The following is a 17,993-nucleotide window of genomic DNA, read 5'->3' on the forward strand; positions in this document are numbered from 1 at the left end:
ACCACCCAAATGCAGCCATTCATCCATCCAGTCATTCAGTTCGTCAAGATACACAGATTGAGCAGCCCCCTGCGAAGCCCTGGGCTGGACGCTGGTGGTCTGGCAGGGTCCCAGGCCAGGCCCCTCTGATTCTGCGGTAGAGGCAGGGCTGTCAGGGTCTCTGGTTGTTGGCCGAGGCCTCTGGCTCCGTCACTGCCGGCCCAGTGAGAGGGGCAGGCCAGCGGCTCACGTGCGTCCATTGGGGCAGCCCCGGGGTGGTGGGACATCGGCTGTCTGGGGGTGCACGGCCTCTGGGCAGGGTCTGTGGGCCAGGGGATGATAGCCCAGACCTCCAGGTGGGACGCAGGCCCCCTGCTCTCGACAGGGTGACAGGCCTGCACATCTCGGAAGAGTGGGGACCTCAGGCCTGGCTGAGAAGGCAGCAAGGGCACCTGGCTGCCTCACAGGACAGCCCGCACTCCCAGGGGCCTGTCCCCAGGTCGACCCCCCACGGCCAGGCGGGCACAGCAGAGGGCCAGCGGGGGGCCCGCCCGGGGAAGCTCCAAGGGGGCTCTTTAGGGAGGGGGGCGGCGTGGGGCAAGGGAAGGACCCGGGCCCCAGCGCGCCCCCGGCCTCTGCTGGCTCGGTGGGGGCCGTCCACTCCTGTCCGCGAGGATGGGAAGGGGGGACACAGTGGGCACTTTTCATGCTCTGAGGGCCCCGCCTGCTCCCCCCACACCTGGGCTGGGAGACCCCCAGGGGTCCTCGCCCACTCTGGTCCCAGGCCGTCCTCAGGCCCTCCAGACGACACCCACGGGGGCCGGACGCGCTTCAGACTGGGACGTGCCAGGTGGGCCCCCAGGCAGGCAGAGACGTGGTCTGGACCCTGAGTCTGGGGGTCCTAGATCCCCCTGCTGATCTACAAAATAAAACCTCATTCTGGCAAAACATCAGGCATGACTGTTAATGTCACTGGGGCCCACATCTTTAAGGCTCCGGCGGTAGTCTGGAAGTTTCCCCAGGAACGGGTCCTGGTTCCATGCTGCCCCGACAGACGGGACGGGACACAGGGGCCGATGGTGCCTCTCCTGGGAAAGCGCACTGCTTTCAAAACGAACGTTTCCAAGCGTCTGCTGTGGTGAGGTCCTCAGCCCAATACCGGAGAAGGGGTGGTGCCCGGAGGGCCTCCTGGGGCTGGGCCCAGACCCCTCCCGTGGCCCTGCCTCCCCGGGATGGGGGCCCACCAGGCCCAGGACGGACGCCGCCCTCCTCCACCTGGCCCTCCTGGCCTCCGGGCGCCGCCCTGCTCGCTCAGGAGCCGCCCACACATCAGGGCCGCGTGGAGACAGACGTGGAGGCGCGGCGGCCGGCTGAGGCCTCGCAGATGACCGCCCTGTCCTGGGTCCCCACAGCAGGATGCTCGGGGGTGTGGCCCGCTGAGCTGGACGCCAGCCAGAGGCCATGAGGGGGGTTGGTCCTCACGGGGGCGACTCTGAGCCATGTCCGCCTCCTACGGCCTGGGAAGCAACCGCGGTCCGCCAGGACGGACTCCTACCGCCCGCGCCTTCCCGCACGTCGGCAAGGCCGCTGTCTCACCGTCCCGTGCTCGGTGGGGATGCCTCCCCCTGCGGTCGCACATTTCAGGGTCTAGACCCCAAAACCTCACTGGATCCCTCATGATGATGGAGAAGAGCTGCTCTGTTTAATGACTAGTACTGGGGTTCACAAACGATGCCAAGTGTCAGTCAATAACGCTTACAGTTTATTCAAGTGGGTAGCACTTAAAATCCGTTATGCTTTCATGGTTACATTTTCCACACTAAGCATCAAACACTGTCCACTCTACCCCCCAAGGGCCCCGCACAACCTCCCCCCACGGTCACCCGAAAACCACACGCATCACGCTTGCTCCAGGTGCCCACGCTCACGGAGCCACCCCGCACGCCCGGGCCCCTGGGCAAGGGCCACTGGCCTGTGAAAACCCCGCGGAAGCTTCTCACGTAGCCCTCGGTGCCCAGGGGGAGGGCGAGGGGCCGCTGTTGAGGAAGGCTCTGCCAGGGCGGCTGCAAAAAGCTGGGGACCCCTGCCCGAGGCGGGGAGCTCCCCTAAGCTCTAGTTTTCAGCTCAGCGCACGTGCTCAGGACCCAATGAGCCCAGACCCACACTAAGAGCCGGAGGTGGCCCCGCGGGGCAGAAGCTTGTAGACTCCCACCTTCCTGCCAGGAGAACAGCTCCGGGTCCAGGAGGAGATGGGCGAGCTGAGGTGGAACGCGGACTGCTTGCAGAGGACGGGGATGAAAACCGTCAATGTGAGGGCGACTCCAGCCCTCGAGCGGCCAGGTCGCCTGGGGAAGGTCTGGCTCCCTGAAGGTCCGGGAGGGGTCACCCGGGGTCGGAGGTCACCTTCACACAGCCCTGAGCTTAAATGGAGCCTAGATTCACACACGCAGCGGCAGAAGGAGAGGGCGTGTCAGAGCATGCACACGCACCCGTGCCGTGGACGGCCAAGGCGGCAGGACCCCGCGTGTGCGCGGGAGAGCGGGGGGCCGCGGCCGACGGAGGGGACGCACGGGCACGGCGGGAGGGGCAGGGGCGGCCGGCGGCTCCGCCCCCCGGCCCCAGTGCGCCCCCAGTGCTCCCCCCGCGCGGCTCCGCCCCCCGCCCCCCGGCCCCAAGGCGCCCCCCACAGGACGCGGGCCGCACGCGCGTGCACACGGCTGCTCCGCCGCGGCCGTCTAGAGGGGGCCCTTGGTCGGCTTCTTCTTCTTCGACTCCTCTCTGTGCTTCGGCTTCTTCCTCTTGCCGCCTTCTTTGAATCCTAAGGAGACAGGCGTGTGAGACCCTGCAGGGCGGCAGCGCGTGTCTCTAAACGTCCCCTCCCCGGCTGACGAGACACACCACACGGCAAACTCCGCCTGCTCCGTATCGGAGGCCCAACGGAGACATGAGCTGACTCGATACCTGGCGATGAGCGCCTCTCACACCAGCACCCCGGGTCCCGGAGGCCGAGTTCCCGCCCGCCGCCGGGAGCCCCCCGCCCCACGCCCGGCCCCACACCCCGCCCCGAGGCACCGGGGGCCCCTCTGCAGGCAGAAGCCCAGCGGTGACCACGTCCCGCCTTCCTGCCTGCCCGAGGCTGGGGAGACGAGGGCCCAATCCGCTCGCCTTCTGGGGTTCTACCTGGAACCAGGCGCCCAGGGCCGCTCTGCACAAACAGCTCAGGGAGTGTGCGCGTCCACGTGGACGCAAGGGGTGGGACGCTGAGTTTGGGGGAGAACAGACCACTATGAAAATCCTGCCCAGAACCAGACCAGCGTCACTGCGGGTCTGTGAGCCGGCACACGTGGGCCCCTAAGCCTGAGGAGGCCACCTAAGCGTCCTTGGGTTTCATATTACGCAGCAGGTGCGGCTCAGAGCGAAACCACTGGGGCCCCAGTCTGTTCACAGGCCCTGCACCCACTCGGGGACCCCTTCTCAGAACCAACACCCAGTGGGCGGGCCCACTCGGGGACCCCCTTCTCAGAACCAACAGCCGGTGGGCGGGCCCGCAACGCCCGGGCCAGGTCTGGGAAGGTAAACGACCGGTGCTGTTCTTAACTCAGGAGCTTCTGTTTCATGCTGAATAATGTCAATTCTCGTTTCTAACAGCTCCACATTCTGGACAGACCCCCGGTGTGTGTGGAATCCATAAATCGAGAACACTAATCCTTTCTCCACGTCTCGCTGTCCGGTTTACGGGTCCCGAGAGGCGTGCGATGCACCCTCTGAATAAAGCTGGGTTGGCCACCGCACTTCACAGGAGCGCCAGCAAGAAGGGGCCATCAGGGTGAACAGAGCTGCCCCATGCCCCCCGCAGACCGGCCCAACCCTGAACCACACGACACGGGCCAGGCCATCCACACAGGAGGCCCTTCTGGGACCCACAAGTCCAGCCCTGAGGGCTGAGCACACGCCCACGATCAGAACCCGCCCACCAGCCCCTCACACACCTCATGGCGGGGTGGGGCACCAGACACACTGTGGGGGCCGCGCTCCTCCCCACACACTCCCAAGAAAACGAGGCAGAACACGGAAACCTGGCCGAAGTCACCGTGGGACCCTCCCCACCACACGGGAGCATGCCCCCCGGGAGCAGCTTATCTCGGGGATGGGGGCGCCCAGCAGGTTCCATCACTGCGCCAGAGGCTGCTGACCTGCTGGGGACCTGGCTTGCCCTGCGACCCAGCAACCTTTTCCACTGTTTATTTCTGGAACCTTCCTTTGGAGCAAGCAGCTCTGTCATCTCCCAGTAAGATGTCAAAGAGCTCACTCCGGTCACACCAGTCACACAGACGTCCTATCTTGAACCCTTTGGTGGCTTCACGCTGGCACGCTGCTGCAGGCCTCGGGGCTCACTACGGGAGGCGGGCATGAACAGCAGGAGGCGGCCCTGCAGCGCCAGCGTCCGCCAGGCCCCCCGGCCGCCCCAGGACACAGGCGGGAGCAGCACCTGGCAGAGACGGAGCCCCCCTGCGTGCCGCATGTGTGAGGACGTGGTGTCAACAGCCTCCCACCTGCAGGCACCTGGGCGGGACCTGGCCAAGCGTGAGAGCCCAGTCACTTTGCTTTTCCTGCCGAATCCTCCTCTCCCGAGACCCCCTGCAGCAGCCACTGCCCTCCCCTGCACAGGCCTGGCCTCTGCTACCCACAGGCTGCACAGGCCTCACCGTGGCCCCCGGTTCCACCTCCTGACCAGACATCTAGACAAGCGCCCCGAGGCAGGCCTGGGCCCCACGCAGGAGGCAGGTCCTTCCAAACAGAGGGACCCCTTCCAGCCACGAGACCCCTATCAAGTCCTGTGTGTCCGGGAACCTGGACTCACGGCGCTGTCCCCCACCACGTCCAGCCTGCGTGCCATCGGGGCCAGGAGGTGGCAATGAACCCAGGGAGGACGCCCGCAGGCCCATGCGAGGCACAGCAAGCCTGTTCTGAACTCACCCAGCCCTTCCATCCGCCTGTATTTTTCACTCGACCACCCAGGAGAAAGGTGTCTGCCATCCTTGGGGCTCTGCAGACCTGGCTCGGGGCCCAGCACACCCACAGTCCAGCGGGCGGACAGGACAAGCCCTGTCCTCAGGGGCAGACCTGGACCTGTTCCACGTGAGGGGGGTGCCAGGGGGGCTACAGGCACTGAGCTCCCAGCAGGAAGTTCCAGAAGAAAGCAGCGGACCCTGTCCTCCCGGGTCCCTGCCTTGCCCCAGGTGCAGAGCCAACCTCACTGAGACGTCATTCTGACCCCGCGGATGAGGGGCCACCTGCCCTCCATCTCGTGGCCAGCTGTGGTCAACCTGGCGACTTCTGGCCCTGAGAACCAAAACGATCGCTTAGAACTGAGGAGCGACCCCAACTACAGATTCCCGACGCCTGGCTCCAGACTCAGCCAGGTCCAGCCTGCACACAGCTGTGCCCTCAGACGTGATCCAGAATCTTCTATGGGGACCGCAGTTCACAGATCCTCCCCCCACCCCGGACCCCAAGATAACGTCGGGTCCAGAAGCTGAAATAGGGAGGAGCAGGGCCCGTGTGATCCCGGGCAGGACCCCTCCCCTGGGATAGGGGGGGCCAAGTCAGCACCCGGCACGCGGCAAGAGGGCCCCCGGGGGCAGGGGGCCCCAAGGCCGCGCCCGTGATCAGCACGAGGGCGGGCAGCGGGGCTCAGTCCGCAGACGGAGGGCTCCTGGGGGCAGGCCGTGCCCGCGGGCTCTGCCGAGACAACACACACATGCGGTGCTGGGAGCCTGGCGCCCGTTTAATGTGGCCGAGCCCGGCCGCCCCCACCCACCCGTCAGGCCAGCACGCAGCAGCACAGGAGGCGTCTTGGTCCTCGGGGGCCCCGCGGCGGCCGGGGGGCGGGGTCCCGGTGCACACCTGCGCAGAAGGCGCCCGGCGCGTCCTCGTCCTCCCCCGCGGCGTGCGCCGCTGGCCGGGGAGGGGGCGCGGGCCGCGGCGGCCGCAGCGAGCGGGCGCTGGAGCTGGCGGGCTGGGCGGGCAGCGCGCTCTGGCCTCGTCGTAGGCACTCCTCCGCGAAGGCGTCCTCGTCGGCCACACCTGAAAGCAAAGGACGAGACGCGCGTGAGCCGGGCCGGGGCCGCGTCCTCGCGCCAGCGGGGCCGGAGCTGAGCCTCGCGGAAAGAAAGGGGGAACCAGGCTGGGCCTCGCCGTGCTCAAGGATCCCAAAAGCCCCCCGCCGGCCCCGGGGCGACAGCGGGGCCGTGCTGCGTGGGCATCGCCCCGGGGAGAGGGCAGGGCCGTCCGTGGGCCCTGCCACGATGGAGGCGGCAGACTCCCCGCGTCCCCCGCTCAGGCCAGAGCGCCGCTGGAGCTCTGAGCCAAGGACCCCCGCACACGGTCACTTGTCACGGCAGACACACGGCCGAGCGCGTGCCTCCGCGCTCAGGGGCTGTGTTTCTATCAGTCTTTTCAAAAACAGGAGGAAGTTCTGCATGTGATCGGAACACCAGGAACACCGGAAGAAAACAAGTGGCAGCCGCCACCGAGCAAGTTCCGGCTTCCTTCTCTGCAGTCACAGCGCCCTACCTGAGGGCACGGCTGCAGCAGCCCAGTGACACTGGGAAACGGGGACCCGGGTGGTGGTGGCACCCCGTGCCCCCCAGGGGTGAGCGCGCAGCCCCTGCAGGCCCGCGAGCTCCACGGGGTCATCCACGCCAGCGCCCCTTGACTGCCCTGCCCACCGCAGACCCCACTCCAGTCCCCCTGCCCCGGGGGAGGACAAGACGACCACGATGCTCCCGAAATGAAAGCCCTGCTCTTTCGACGGGGCTGCGAGCACAGCTGCTGCTGCCCTGGTAACCGGTCCCCAGGCCCTGGGCTCGGTGCTGGGCAGGGGCGCGGGGCCTTGCCTCTGTCTTCTCCAGACGCGCCTCCTCCCCAAACCCCACACCTGCCCCGGCCGAGGAATCCTCCTCCAGCAGCACAGATGCTCACCCTCCAGACACAGGTCGACGCTGGGGAGCCCAGACCCGGGGCCTGTGCTTCCAGGGCTCCTGAGCGGACGCTGCGCCCTGCAAAGCCTCTGCCCACCCTGCAGGCCTGGTGGGCCCCTGTGGCGGGCCTCCACCAGCCTCACGATCCCCTCCAGCAACACACACGCAGGCCTGGTGGCAGGGAGGGGTGCCTGGCAGTCAGCATGGGGCCCTGGCCACTCTCACAGCAGACGTCCACCCCAAGGGGCGCTGGCTGAGGAAGCAGGCCTGGCCGTGGCCCTCACCCCCGTCCCTCGCCTGCGCAGGGCTGCCTCACCACCCCCAAGGGGTCACCAGCGCCTCGAGGACATGGGCTGTGTGCATGAACAGAGCGGCTCTGGGACACGACCGTCTGCAGGAGGAAAGCGCCTGAGTGCAGGGGCCCGGGGCAGAGCAGGGCTGGGAGCTCCCAGGGGCCTGGGGCTGCGGCGTCCAGCACACACACAGGCATGACCCCCAAATACGCGGAGCACTCCGGGGGAGGGGCCCAGAGCCACAGCTAATACACGACCATCACAGTGACGTGACCTCCAATCCAGGCGGGACGCAAGTGGGGGAAGGTAGGTGGCCCGACCCTGCAGCTAAGGGTCGCCCCCAAGCCCACGCAGGGCTCCAGTCCACCAGGCAGGAAGCGGCCGGCCGACCACTCGTGGGGGCTTCAACGTGCTTTTGCAGGGACATGTGCTGCCAGGTGGGGCCCAAGTGCCCAGGTGCTGGACAGGCTCATGCTGGGCAGCTGCGTGCCCGCAACGGCCTGGATGTAGCGGAGTGGGCATCCTGGGAGCCAGCCTGCTGCCGGTACCCACCTCGGACCCCCAGGGCCCGTCAGCTGTGCAGGAAGAGGCGGGGCTCCCCCAGCCCCGTCCTGCTCAGGGAATCCCACCGTGTGTCTGAGTGAGGGCGAGGCCGGCCTGCCAGGCCGTGCGCGGGATGCCTATCTGCTCTGGACGGACTCCAGGGGCGCCAGTGCTCAGGCAGGGGGGCCCCGCAGGAGCCGCAGATCCCCTCCCGGCCCCAGCACCTCCTCAGGGCTGCACCTGCCGTTTGTCTGGGCACGAAGCTGTCTGGACACGAAGCTGTCTGGACACACCAGGCCCGACGCGCGGAGCACACAGGGCGCCCCCCGTCCCGTGGTCAGGACGCCAGCCTTTCACTCCACTGCGGGGGAGAGGGTTCGGTCTCCAGTCAGGGAACTAAGATCCCGTGTGCCCCGTGGCATATAAATAAGATGAAAAACATGTTTAAATTCGACAGCTGCTCTTATTTTTACAAAGGCACACGGTGCAGAACACACTCCAGGGCTCAGGGTCTGGCGAGCCCCCCAAAGACCGGGACCCCCTGTGGGCGAAGGGAGGACCCTCCTGGGCCCCAGGGTCCTCTCGGCATCCAGACGGCCATCTGACCCCCACCAGGGCACACACGCACCCTCAGGGCTGGAGCCCAGGGCAGCTCGTGCACTCACTAGCGCGGGGTGGGCACCCTCCCGCACCCCAGGGGCACACCCAGCTCGGCGAGGGGCTCATGCTGTGCTGACCAGGAACCCCCCAGGCTCACACACGACTCCTGGCACCCTCCCGCCTGCCACCATGAAGCCCTCTCTCTCACAAGCACCAGGCCACAGGGTCTCTGAACTGGGCACCGTGCAGGGACGACGGAGGGGGCGTGGCCTATGGGAGCCCCTGATAAGCGGTGGTACCTGCACGGCTGGGCTCCTCACGGTCCCACGGGCTGGCCACCCACAGTGTCAGGAGCCCCAAGGCCCTGGGTCTGGAGCAGGGCGATCACGTCGCTGACCCCACAAGGTTCCCCTAAAATCCCACCTGTGTCACGCGCCAGGAGAGGGTCCTCGGCGGGGCGGGGGTTGGGGGGGCGCTGGAGAGAAAGAAACATGTGTACTGAGAACCTCTTCCCAGTAGTTCCGCCAGGTACTTTCTGAGAGAGACCCTTCCGTGTGCGTCCACGCAAGCGCCCATTATGAGCCCACCATTACACGCAGAGTAACACTGGGCATTAACAGGTTTACAAACACGAGGCCACCATCCTCTTAAATGCAGAGGACATCATGCGAAACGCCCGGCGACAGGAGGCTCAAGCTGAAATCAAGATTGCCGGCTGTGTGCTTAGTCGCTCAGCCGTGTCCGACTCTTTCTGACTCCATGGACTGTAGCCCACCAGGGTCCTCTGACCATGGGGATTCTCCAGGCCAGAATACTGGAGAGGGTTGCCATGCCCTCCTCCAGGGGATCTTCCCAACTCAGGGATCGAACCCAGGTCTCCTGCATTGCAAGTGATTCTTTACCAGCTGATGCCAGGGAATAACCTCAGATACGCAGATGACACCACCCTGATGGCAGAAAGTGAAGAGGAACTAAAGAGCCTCTTGATGAAAGTGAAAGGGGAGAGTGAAAAAGCTGGCTTAAAATTCAACATTCAGAAAACTAAGATCATGGCTTCCGGTCCCATCACTTCATGGCAAATAGATGGGGAAATAGTGGAAACAGTGAGAAACTATTTTCTTGACCTCCAAAATCACTACAGACAGTGAATGCAGCCATGAAATTAAAAGATGCTGCTCCTTGGAAGAAAAGCTATGACAAACCTAGACAGTATATTAAACAGCAGAGACGTCACTTTGCTGATAAAGGTCCAAATAATCAAACGATGGTTTTTCCATGTGAGAGTTGGACTATCAAGAAAGCTGAGAGCCCAAGAATTGATGCTTTTGAACTGTGGTGTTGGAGAAGACTCTCGAGAGGCCCTTGGACTGCAAGGAATCCAACCGATCCATCCTAAAGGAGGTCAGTTCTGAATATTCAACAGAAGGACTAATGCTGAAGCTCCAATACTTTGGCCACTTGATGTGAAGAGCTGACTCACTGAAGACTCTGATGCTGGGAAGATTGAGGGCAGGAGAAGGGGACTGATAGAGAATGAGATGGGTTGTATGGCATCATGGATCTGACGGACATGAGTTTGAGCAAACTCCAGAGATGGTGAAGGAAAGGGAGGCCTGGCGTGCTGCAGTCCACGGGGTTGCAGAGTCGGACAGAACTGAGCGACTGAACCACCACCATCCTCAAAACCGTGCTCAGCGGCAGGTGACAGAGACCGCTCCAGAACATGGGGCTCCCCGGAGTGAGCTCACTGCACACCCTGGGCACTGGCAAGCCCGCCTCGCGAGGCCCAGGCTGTGACCGCAGCTGGGACCAGGCCCGGGTGAAGAGGGCTTGTGCCTCACACGGCTTCTGAGCCGGAGAAACAAGCCCCCAGGGACAGCAGCACCGGTGGACATGGGCCCAGCTGGCGTCTCAGAGCCAAGGCCAGCCTCTGCCGGGTCTCCACGTGCCGCAGCCAGGCCCAGCCCGGGAGCTGCCCTACGGCCACGAACACGCATGGCAGGGGTCTGCAAGGTCCCCAACAACGGGCGTGTGCGCCCCCAACCCAGGCTCCGAGCCGATGCCCCAGACGTCTCCAGACTCTCCCAGGACAGCGGCGTCCAGAGCAGAGACGGCTCTGCCCTCAGGGTGGCCGGGGCCGTGGTTGCCAGTGCCCCCCCTCCCTGCCCGGGAGCCAGACACCCCACCCCAAGGGGGCACAGGACACTCCTGGCAGAGGCAGGGCCAGTGCTGGACACAGAGGCACCGCAGACAGCTGGGACGGCCTCGCCCGCGTCGGCTCTGGGGCTCCCCGGTCACGCTGCCCTGGCCTCGTGCCCACAGCCTCCCTGGCACCCATGTCCTCCTGCAAGACCTGCCTCTGTTCCCAGGGCTGCGTGCATCCCCGTCAGGGTGGGAGGCCCAGGGCCCCAGCCACTCGCCGCAGGACAGGACCCGCCGGTCTCTGCTCAAAGGCTCTCTGCTCAAAGGCGGAGCAGGTCCGGGGCCAGCCAGCCCGCAGGCGTGGCCACAGGCCCAGCCCCCAACCCCTTCGGACCCAGGGCTAGGACAGACATGGCTCCTTCCTAGGAAAACCCAGGGCAGCAGAGGTGCCCCAAGCCGCGAGGGGACGAGCCTCCGCGAGGCCTGGGAAGACCGTTCACCTCCCCGCATTCAGCCCACGGGGGCTGGCGCCTGGAGACAGACTCCGGGGTGTGCCTGCACTGCTGAGACGCCAGATCTGCGGGACCGTCACTGAGTCTCGCGTTCGCCACGCCGCGGGTCTCTGAGCCCATCCTTGGTTTTGGGCTGAAGGGCCTGTTTCTCACAGGGGCAACCGGTCCTCAGAGGCTTGGTCGCTCCAGGGAAGCACTTAGGGTCCTGATTTCAGGTGGCAGAAGGGCGGAACACACGCACCAGCCATGAGTCCAGTGCGAGAGGAGACATGCTGCCCGAGACCCCCGCCACCATGACGGTGCCTGGGCTGCAGGTCCCGATGGCAGACGCTGCCCAGGAGGCCGACAGAGGCTCTTCCCTAAGGACAGGGTGGCCCCAAACCCCCAGACCTGTCCCCACCCCCAGGAAACGCCTGCAGCCAGGAGTCTTGCACTTTGAGTCACAGCATTGGGCCCACGATGCTCAACTGCTACACTCAGGGCCAGGGCCCCACACAGTGGGCATCCATCTCTCCTTCCCTGGGGTTCCCTCCGCACCCACGACCCCGGCCCCGGGACGACCCCCAGGCCTGCTGTGGATAATTCAACGATGGCCCAGGGCTGCTCCTCACTGAACAGAAGCCTCCTCCAGAAAAAGCATGCTGTCCACCAAGGGTCACAGAACAGAGTGCCCCCACTGCAGGCCCCCACTGCAGGCCACCCAGCACCTGCAGGGGACGGCCCCCCACCAACCCACCCACCACGGCACGGCACCAACATCCTCACGAATCCACACACCGCCCCTGTGGTACAACCTGAAATTCCACGAGTTTAAACCAGCAAGTGATGACGGCCACTGCCATCCCACCCCCACACCTAACGTCACACCTGCTGAAAACCAACCACACCTTGGCTTCTTTCTACAGCTTCTTCTGCGCTTTCCATACAACACCATCAATTACGAGACACTCCTCTCCTCTGATATTCACCGAGCTTTTTGTTTCAACAACTTGCTACGTAAACGCAAAGCAAGTCACTTGAAGGAAAGTCAGTCACGTCCAATTCAACCACCCAGAGTGGACTGTTTTGGTGTCCCTTCTGCTAGCCTTTTCCCTGTGCAGGAGCTAACGGCTAACACGCAGGAACTGCAGCCCGTGGATCACCCGTCCTGCATCCTCTTCACTTGGGAAACTAAACACACACCAGAAAACACCTGCCCCGTGGCACCAAGGGAGATAACATTTCAACACAAACCGCGACCGGCCGGCCCCTGTGCAGAAGCTCGGTGAAGTCAGCGAGCAGCTATGAGGGGAATGTCCCAGCAGCAGCCACACGCGCACAGCCAGGACCCCAAACGCTCCGCTTCTTTCCTCAAATGGAGCCCCAACACAGGCAGGAATCTGGCTGATAACATGCAAATAAAAGCAAACCTCCTCATGTAAAAACAAAGTCACTTTTTCCTAATATGTACAACCCCCCAGGCCTCGGGGGTGGCTGCTTTTTGCTCTTCTGTGTTGAGGGGGTAGGGCAGGGTTCATCTCATGCTTCCCCACATCAGGAATCCCACTGACACACACTGGATTACTCAAACACCCAAAAATGCACCAGCGGCCTGAGAGGGGACCCCAGGGTGCAGGGCCTGGTATGTGCCGTTCTCATGGGCTCAGCGCTGGCCCCGCGGCATGGGCTCACACACAGCCCCGGGCAGGGATGCAGACCCACGGGGGCGGGGAGGGAGCCGGCCCCAGGAGACACGGGGCACAGGCCTCAACCACAGGCAGACCGGGAAGGCAGGCGGCGGCAGGGAGGAGTCGGGAGGGCGCCCATGCTGGGGCAGGAGGGACGCGGCTCGGTGTGGAGGCCAAGGCCACAGCAAGAGCCTCCCATCCTGCCATTCCAACCCAAGTGCTGCAGGGCATCCACGCCTCCGACGCCCCAGGGGGCCGGCCGCCCCGGCAGCGCTGAGCTCAGGAGAGACCCTGTGCCCTTGCACCCTGCCCTGAGGCAGCCCCCCCACGTGCACCCCCCTCTCCCGAGAGCCTGTGGGGCTCATCACAAGAGGCATCCGTGCGCCGCGGGCTACTCCAGGCACGGGCCCACCGCTCACACACCTTGGGTGGACTGCTGGAGGCCCGCGGGACGGCCACCAGGAAGGCCGAGGCCAGCCTGCCCCACTAGGTCTGCCCGAGGGCGCCAGGCCCCGGTCCAGGCCCCCGCACACCCGGCAAGAGGGGACACGGCCCCGGCGGGAGCCCAGAGGCTCGCCCAGAGCCCCCTCCCACCCCCTGGAGAGACCCTCCCCTCCCTCCAGAGAGCCCCCAGCCCACACAGCCCCCTCCCCTCTCCCACAGGGCCCCTCCCCTCCCCTATGGAGCCCCAGCCTGCAGAGCCCCCAACCCACAGAGCCCCCTCCTCTCTCCCACGGAGCCCCCTCCTCTCCCCCCCACGGAACCCCCTCCCCTCTCCCACAGGGCCCCCTCCCCTCCCCCATGGAGCCCCAGCCCACAGAGCTCCCTCCCCTCTCCCACAGGGCCCCCTCCCCTCCCCCACAGAGCCCCCAGCCCACACAGCCCCCTCCCCTCTCCCACAGGGCCCCCTCCCCTCCCCCACGGAGCCCCAGCCTGCAGAGCCCCCAACCCACAGAGCCCCCTCCTCTCTCCCACGGAGCCCCCTCCTCTCCCCCACGGAACCCCCTCCCCTCTCCCACAGGGCCCCCTCCCCTCCCCCATGGAGCCCCCTCCCCTCCCCCACAGAGCCCCCAGTCCACACAGCCCCCTCCCCTTTCCCACAGGGCCCCCTACCGTCCCCCATGGAGCCCCAGCCTGCAGAGCCCCCAACCCACAGAGCCCCCTCCTCTCCCCCACGGAACCCCCTCCCCTCTCCCACAGGGCCCCCTCCCCTCCCCCACAGAACCCCAGCCCACAGAGCCCCCTCCCCTCTCCCACAGGGCCCCCTCCCCTCCCCCACGGAGCCCCAGCCCGCACAGCCCCTCCCCCACAAAGGCCCTCCCCACAGAGCCCCTCCCCTCCCCCACAGAGCCCCTTCCCCTCCCCTGCAGACCCCCAGGCCTCAAAGGCCCTCCCCCGCCCATAGAGCTCCCAGCCCACAGAGCCCCAGGCCTGAGGCCCTCCCCCGCCCACCCCACTAGCAGAGTCCCCTCCCCTCACCTGCAGAGCCCCAGGCCCCCAGGCCCACACCGCCTCCCACAAAGATGGCTGGCTGGCGCCTGGGGCCACACGGCTGGAAGAGGCCCCAAGAGAAGCTGGGTCAGGGCCAGGCAGGACTGGGAAGGTGGTAGGTGGGACCCCCTCTCTGGTGTGAACGGCCAGGGGCCCTAAGCACCTGAGAGGGCGGCCTGGGCCCTCCCCAGCTCAGTTTGCACTCAGGCGGAAGCGGGGCTCTCCACAGAATGACCAAAGGCCGTCCCCAGACACTGACCAACATAAACCATCAGAGGACGGACTGATTGCCGCAGGGCCCCATGGTCACAAAATCTGACTTTTCTCGAGACACCATTTAAACCACATAAAAATCTCAGGATGAGTGAATCTAGTTTAATATTGATATCCATTAAATACATTTTTTAAAAACCTGTATTACATAGACTAGCAGATACGTGCCAAGGAACTCGCAGGCATTTCATCAGAACACCCCACCAGCAGGCACCACAGTGACAGTGCAACCCGGGTGGAAAGAAGACCCAGAGGACAAGACGACGCAAGAATCCCCAACGGGGGGCACACCACACAAGACTTCAGGGACACCAACACTGGCAAGAAATCTGGGAGCAAGCTGGGTGACTTCAACACATACCAACGTTCCAAATAATCAAAGCCACACACGGACAAATACAAGTGAAAATACACGAAGAAGAAACAAAACGTTCAGATGCGCAGCATGTACGCTGTTCAAGCAAAGGCTACCCCCAGACACAACACAGTCCAGTCAAGTGAACACGTGACAACTAAAAAGGGACAGGGCTTTGTCAGGGCAGGCAGACAGCGAACGCTGATGAACAGGCGCCTCTGAGATCCGAGGACTGCAGGAAAACGGGCGCCTGATACTCACCCTCCAGCAGAGGCTCCGTGTCATCCCACCATGAACCATCCCACCACGAACCGCACACAGACGGGGTTCACGCGTGTGAGGAACCCCTGCTCCCTGTGGGAGGTAACTAACGATCACCACCTTTCAACACACACGCGTCCACGCCCGGATTATTCCACACTGTCTAGGCGCCGAGTTCAGCAGGACCTCTCCTACGGGAACACCACCCCACGCAGACACCCGGACGGTCACAGAACAAGCGAACGTCCACGCTTCACCGGGCGGCACGAGTCCTGGGGCGGGGGCCGCGATGGGTGCCCACGGCCACCAGCAGACCACGGCTGGACAGCTGCCCCAGCCGCACCCGTGGGGCCACAGCCGTTCCAGAAGCAATCAGAACCCGGACCCCATGTGGCAGGATGCCAGCAGCCAGGCCCTGGATTCCACAGGAGCCTTCCCTGACCTCCTCAGACTCGAGCCCATGTCAGCTGCACTCGGGCCCCTCACGCAGCCCCCAGAGAAGGGACGCAGAGACAGGACTCGGAAAGACCACCTCTCCTCCCACCCAGCTCTGGGCTCCGCGTCGCCTCCACACGCAGCAGGGCCTCGGGCTGCCGGCTCCAGGGAGGGGAAAGCTCGTCAGTGTGGGAAGACAGTAGCAGCAAAGGCCGGCAGGGCCTGCCTGCACTGGCCTGCAAGAGGCACAGCCACGCCGACCGGAGGGCCTGTCTCCCTCTCAGGCAACCTTGGGACGTGCTGTCAACCCTGGGTAAACGCATCATCCTTCTAGGAGCTCCAGGAGCATCTTTAGTTAGAAGGCAAGTCCACTCCACTCCACTTTAAAGTGTGAATGCTCTTCAAGAGGTCAAATCACATGGGGTGTTTTTTTGGTGCAAACAGAAAAGAGTGCTTTTGAATGTCAGCAAACATTTCAAAGGTGGTGGGATCAGCCCGCCAGGCTCCACTGTCCATGGAACTCCCTTCCAGGCAAGAATACTGGCGTGGGTGGCCACTGCCTTCTCCAGGGGATCTTCCCCACCCAGGGATGGAACTCCCGTCTCCTGCGGCCCATGAGTCGGCAGGGGGATCCTTAACCGCTGAGCCGCGTATCACACACCACACAGCTCCTGGGTGGACTATTTTAAGTAACTTCTACCCCCACCTCCCGCCCGCACCTCAGTGCTAACCCCCACCCCACGGTGCTGGGCTGTCCATCCAGGGGTCGACCAACATGTACACGTGACTAGCAGAGCGCGTGGAGTACACTGGGCAGCCGCTGGACTCAGGCCGCAACAGTCTGGCCACTTCTCAAGGTGCTGGTACCTGACATCCTTTTAAGAAAATTATGACTCCCAATTTTAAGCTGGAAAGTCACTTGCTATTACTGCTTAAAAAAGAATCACAGGTACGTGACTCTTTAGACTTCCCATATACAGGAGCAACTGCGTGCGAACTAAAACGTCCTGTGCACTGATCCTTAAAACCACAGATACACCTCAATCACTGGAAAAAAGAACAAGAGAAGCCTGATGCGAAGATGCCTCTCCAGCCCGGGGGCTCTGGCTGGAGGGGCAGCCGCAGGACGAGGAAGGCCCAGAAGGCCGAGGGCTGAGCACCCTCCACCGAGGCAGGCCACCCTGGGGCTCGTGGGCGCCCGCCGCTGAGCGCCCGCCAGAGTGGGGCTCCGCGGGGGCAGGGCGCCCCACATCCCCAGGAGGCAGCACAGTCCCCGCAGGGCAGGGAGAGGCGAGGCCACGCTGCGCCCGCTCTAGCACTCCCGGGCCCGGCGGCCTGCAGCCTGGGCCTCCCGCGACACCAGGCCGGAGGGAGAGGGCGGGGAGGGTGCAGGACACCATGGGCCGGGCGCCCCCCCAGGGGCAGATGAGCCCTCTGTGGGGAGAGACGGCCGATGCGTAATCCGCTGCGGTACCTGCTGTGAGACCAACCCACCAGCAACCACGATGCCGTGGTCCAAAGAATCCGGCCTCCCACGCTGGACACTGGGGTCACGGGGGTCACGGGGCAGGAGGCCTGGGGGACAAGGCGGCCAGCTCACGGGCAGCACTGCCAGGCTGCAGGACTGAGCCCTGCGGGGGGCAGGCACCATGCTGACCACAACAGACCCCTCGGGCAGGCCCAGCGCCCACGCGGGGAGGCAGAGCAGGAACGGCTGGCCCGCCCTCGTGGGGTCTGTCCTCCCACGGCGGCTGGGACGCATTAGACGACTCTGAGAACCGCATCAGAGGCAAAGGGGAAGACATCCAGCCACGGTTTCCACGAGGCGCACACCTTGCCCAGTTGAAACCTCAGTCAAGGCCCAGCGGGGCAGTCTGGTGAGACGGGCGGACAGAGTGCGAGCAGAGAGCAAGCAACAGGCGTTCTGAGGCCCAGTCCCCCCGTTCACCAACAGGACGACGATGCAGAGTCCCAGAGAGGCCTAGTCCTGCACACCCCTCATCACCGTGATGCCGAGATTCCTGCTCTCAGAGAAAGAGCTGCCGGGACCTCCCTTCCTCTGACCTTGATAGGTAGCAAGACAATATGACTAATCACCAAAACACAGGAAAAAAAAATGTCTTACCACATTTTCATTGCTGGTCACACTCAGTACTAAATCTCCATCTAGCTAACTCAATTCATCACAACTGCAAGGACTAGCAGATTCAGAGGTGTGAGACAAGGATGAAAAGTCACCACATGAGCAGTTCTAGAAACAGAAGCCTCAGACTTAAAGGATGCAGCCAAGGATGACAGAGGAAGAAACCAATGATTTAGGCCTGTGCCTTTACACCTGTGTCACTAAACCACCCACTCTGAAAGCAGCAACCACCTCGAGAATCACTCAAGGCAGGCAGGATCTGGGGTTTAAAGTAAAAGGCCATGGGTCACAAACATGCAGTCCAACCCCAACCAGA

At 64.2% G+C, this 17,993-nt stretch overlaps 1 protein-coding gene across 4 annotated transcripts in view; it reads right to left on the bottom strand.

The window, feature by feature from the left end:
- Positions 1–1,720: 1,720 nt before the first annotated feature.
- DNAJB6 (DnaJ heat shock protein family (Hsp40) member B6) overlaps positions 1,721–17,993 on the bottom strand; it is a 52,359-nt gene continuing 36,086 nt past the window's right edge. For 2 of the 4 annotated variants that reach the window (XM_086394681.1, XM_086394677.1), the window contains exons 9-10: positions 5,887–6,066; positions 1,721–2,797 (exon numbers count right to left, since the gene is read on the bottom strand). In XM_086394681.1, the coding sequence (XP_086250807.1) occupies positions 2,715–2,797; positions 5,887–6,066 (263 nt within the window). In that variant the 3' untranslated portion in view covers positions 1,721–2,714. Of the gene's footprint in view, positions 2,798–5,800; positions 6,067–17,993 lie in introns of all 4 variants that reach the window. The other 2 variants (XM_086394679.1, XM_086394678.1) reach the window with 2 other exon arrangements.

Source organism: Bos grunniens, chromosome 4, assembly GCF_055505025.1.
Source record: "Bos grunniens cultivar Pamir isolate PY7600 chromosome 4, Bosgru_T2T1.0, whole genome shotgun sequence".
Classification (NCBI taxonomy): Eukaryota; Metazoa; Chordata; class Mammalia; order Artiodactyla; family Bovidae; genus Bos; species Bos grunniens.